Source organism: Branchiostoma belcheri, unplaced genomic scaffold, assembly GCF_001625305.1.
Source record: "Branchiostoma belcheri isolate BF01 breed outbred unplaced genomic scaffold, Haploidv18h27 scaffold969, whole genome shotgun sequence".
In the NCBI taxonomy this organism is placed as follows: Eukaryota; Metazoa; Chordata; class Leptocardii; order Amphioxiformes; family Branchiostomatidae; genus Branchiostoma; species Branchiostoma belcheri.
This window is the reverse complement of record NW_017804652.1, coordinates 1,658-4,787: the sequence shown is the minus strand read 5'-3', so window position 1 is coordinate 4,787 and position 3,130 is coordinate 1,658. Positions and strand designations below refer to the sequence as shown.

Here is a 3,130-nt window from a genome sequence, read left to right as displayed (position 1 = left end):
GTCTATACATGTAATGTCCACTGTACTGTAGCTTCCTCTTAAGTTTCACTTTGATTAGCAGAGCTTCTGTAGGCATTCTGGGAAGGACTGCATGTGTTTCACTTACATCTGCTGGGACACACACTACAGGACCTATGACTCCCTTCTGGCCCCCTTTCGGGAGAGCGGCAACTTTCATAAATGGTATTCTCTTAGCTATAAGTTGTGACTCCAGAGTATTGAGGCTATTCAGCTCAGGAGGTATTTCTGGGAGCTTCATTCTATTACTCTGGGCCTCAAATGGAATGGTCTTTTTCTTCCTCAAGTGCTCATGACAACAGTGACATACCCACTCTTTCCCCTTGGATGTGTTTACTATGGAACATGCATTGGGGCTGCAGTTTTCATTGCATTCATGTACATACTTACCGGTAAGACAGAAGTGGACATCCTGAACATACTTTTCTTTGTGACAGATTACAACTTGATCACGGAACAAAAGCCTATGGCATACAGTGCAAACATACTCTGGTCCCTTTTTGCATTCCACCTGGAACTTTTCAATGGCCTTATTAACATCTGGTAAATTCTGGTTTCTTTCTCTGTTGATCTGCACATTTCTTTTCTTCAAATCTCTCTGCTCTGGATCTGTATGATATCTATCCTTTTCGCGGTCTCGCTTCTCCTGCGCATGCTCTTCATCAGTGTGGTAACGCTCCTTCGTTTTGTCTCGCTTGTCCTGTGCATGCTCTTGATCAGCGTGGTACCGTTCCTTCTTTCTATCACGCTCAGCCTGGGCATGGTCTTCATCCGTGTGGTACCGTTCGTTCGTTTTGTCTCGCTTCTCCTGGGCATGGTCTTCATCAGCGTGGTACCGTTCCTTCTTTCTATCACGCTCAGCCTGGGCATGGTCTTCATCCGTGTGGTACCGTTCCTTCGTTTTGTCTCGCTTCTCCTGGGCATGGTCTTCATCAGCGTGGTACCGTTCCTTCTTTCTATCACGCTCAGCCTGGGCATGGTCTTCATCCGTGTGGTACCGTTCGTTCGTTTTGTCTCGCTTCTCCTGGGCATGGTCTTCATCAGCGTGGTACCGTTCCTTCTTTCTATCACGCTCAGCCTGGGCATGGTCTTCATCCGTGTGGTACCGTTCGTTCGTTTTGTCTCGCTTCTCCTGGGCATGGTCTTCATCAGCGTGGTACCGTTCCTTCTTTCTATCACGCTCAGCCTGGGCATGGTCTTCATCCGTGTGGTACCGTTCCTTCGTTTTGTCTCGCTTCTCCTGGGCATGGTCTTCATCAGCGTGGTACCGTTCCTTCTTTCTATCACGCTCAGCCTGGGCATGGTCTTCATCCGTGTGGTACCGTTCGTTCGTTTTGTCTCGCTTCTCCTGGGCATGGTCTTCATCAGCGTGGTACCGTTCCTTCTTTCTATCACGCTCAGCCTGGGCATGGTCTTCATCAGTGTGGTACCGTGTCTTCTTCCTGTCCCGTTGCGCCTGGGCATATGTCTCATCTTCTTGGTACCGTTTCCTTTCTCTCTCCCGTTTGGCCTTTTTCCGGTCATCATCATTGTTGTCATTCAGTGTGATCTTTCTCTTGCTGCTGGCAGCTTCTGAAGCCTCTGTACCTTCTTGTCTGCAGCACCGTGACATGCTCCTTGTCTGCCTACGGCTCAAAACTGTTGTGACAACATTAAAGTGATCCTCATTTTCATGTTGTAAGTACACAGCATTACTTGTTTCTGACATGGTCTTATCATAAATATTCTCGTTTGATGGGTACTTACACCATGTCCACTTGTTGCCATACTTAGTGTACAAAAAGATGCGTATTCCCAAGAATAAAGCCATTGCATCCATTTCTACCTCTGTGGCCCATGCACCAAAGTCTCCTGGACGTTTCCCATTGTGAGCCCAATCCGCACGAGCCAGGTACTGGTCCATGGTTAGTCCTCCGTCGAACCAAGACCTGTAAACATCCTCAGACAATGTTGACATAAAGTGAATCAAGTGCTGCCTTACTACATGATGATACATTTGGGTGCCACAGATATGGTGACTTATGGCTCTATAGAAGCAGTTCCCATCTTTCTCTATTCTGACAAGATCACTAGAACGAGGTGGCTCCAGAGGGACATTCCTTTGCTTCATATTATGGGGTTTTGCTACAGGGAGGTTTAACTGACCTGCAAGGTACATTTGATCATCTGCTGTCAATGGGTTAAACATAAACTGTCCATCCTCGACCCTCCCAGGCCCCTGTTACCTCTACTTCTTGCTCAACAGCTGGCCCCTGCCCTGTTACCTCTACTTCCTGCTCATCAGACGGCTCCTCCTCTCTGAGCTCTACCTCCTGCTCAACAGCTGGCTCCTGGTCTGTTATCTCGGCTTCCTGCTCATCAGCCAGCCTCTCCACTTCCTGCTTTGCCTTCCACGCACTCAACCTCTTAGTCTTGGGCACTTTCCTACGCCTTGGCATTTCTCCTGAAATTTACCAGAATGTACAAATATTTTTAGAACTATAGTATACATGTTATACTATATAGACGATAAACCGGACAGTGAGTGAGTGAGTGAGTTATATACATTCAACTTTAAAATTTGTTAATGTTATTGCTTGCAGCACGTACCAATAGTGATGCATACCTAAACCCAATTTTAGGTTCAGGTCCGGATTCAAGTCCAGAGGTTTAGGTTCAGTTCCGGACTTGTAAGTCCGGACCTAAAGCCATGACATATACAAAATTGCATGTTGGCAACCTTGCAATGTTGTCTAGATGAAACTTGGCCACATAACATGGAAGCTGGTACTTGACGATGCCCGATGGCAATGTTTTCTTCATTTTGCAGCAAAGATTTTGCGATCTACGGAAGGTTTTAGGTGGTTTGGAAAGAAAAGGGGTATGTGAAGTGGTCTTTTATGGTAATAAGTCCGGACTCGGTTCTTGACTTTTAGGTTTTTTTTGGACTTGAACCTAAACATTCTTACAAGTCCGGATCCAAGTCCAGTGAACCGGTATGCATCACTACGTACCAACATTTCCAAGATTATATGGATGATATGAATGTCCCCATACATGTAAATATACAGTATACCTGTGCAAACTTTTTATATATATGTTCAATGCAATGATACCACACGAGCAATTGCCA

The 3,130-nt window shown here is 46.0% G+C and overlaps 1 protein-coding gene across 1 annotated transcript; it reads left to right on the top strand.

Moving 5' to 3' along the window:
• Window positions 1-778: 778 nt before the first annotated feature.
• LOC109461833 lies at window positions 779-2,604 on the top strand. Its single transcript, XM_019758301.1, has 2 exons — window positions 779-904; window positions 959-2,604. Exons 1-2 carry the CDS (start codon window positions 779-781, stop codon window positions 1,592-1,594), a joined length of 762 nt encoding a protein of 253 aa, XP_019613860.1. The 3' UTR covers window positions 1,595-2,604.
• Window positions 2,605-3,130: the final 526 nt, after the last annotated feature.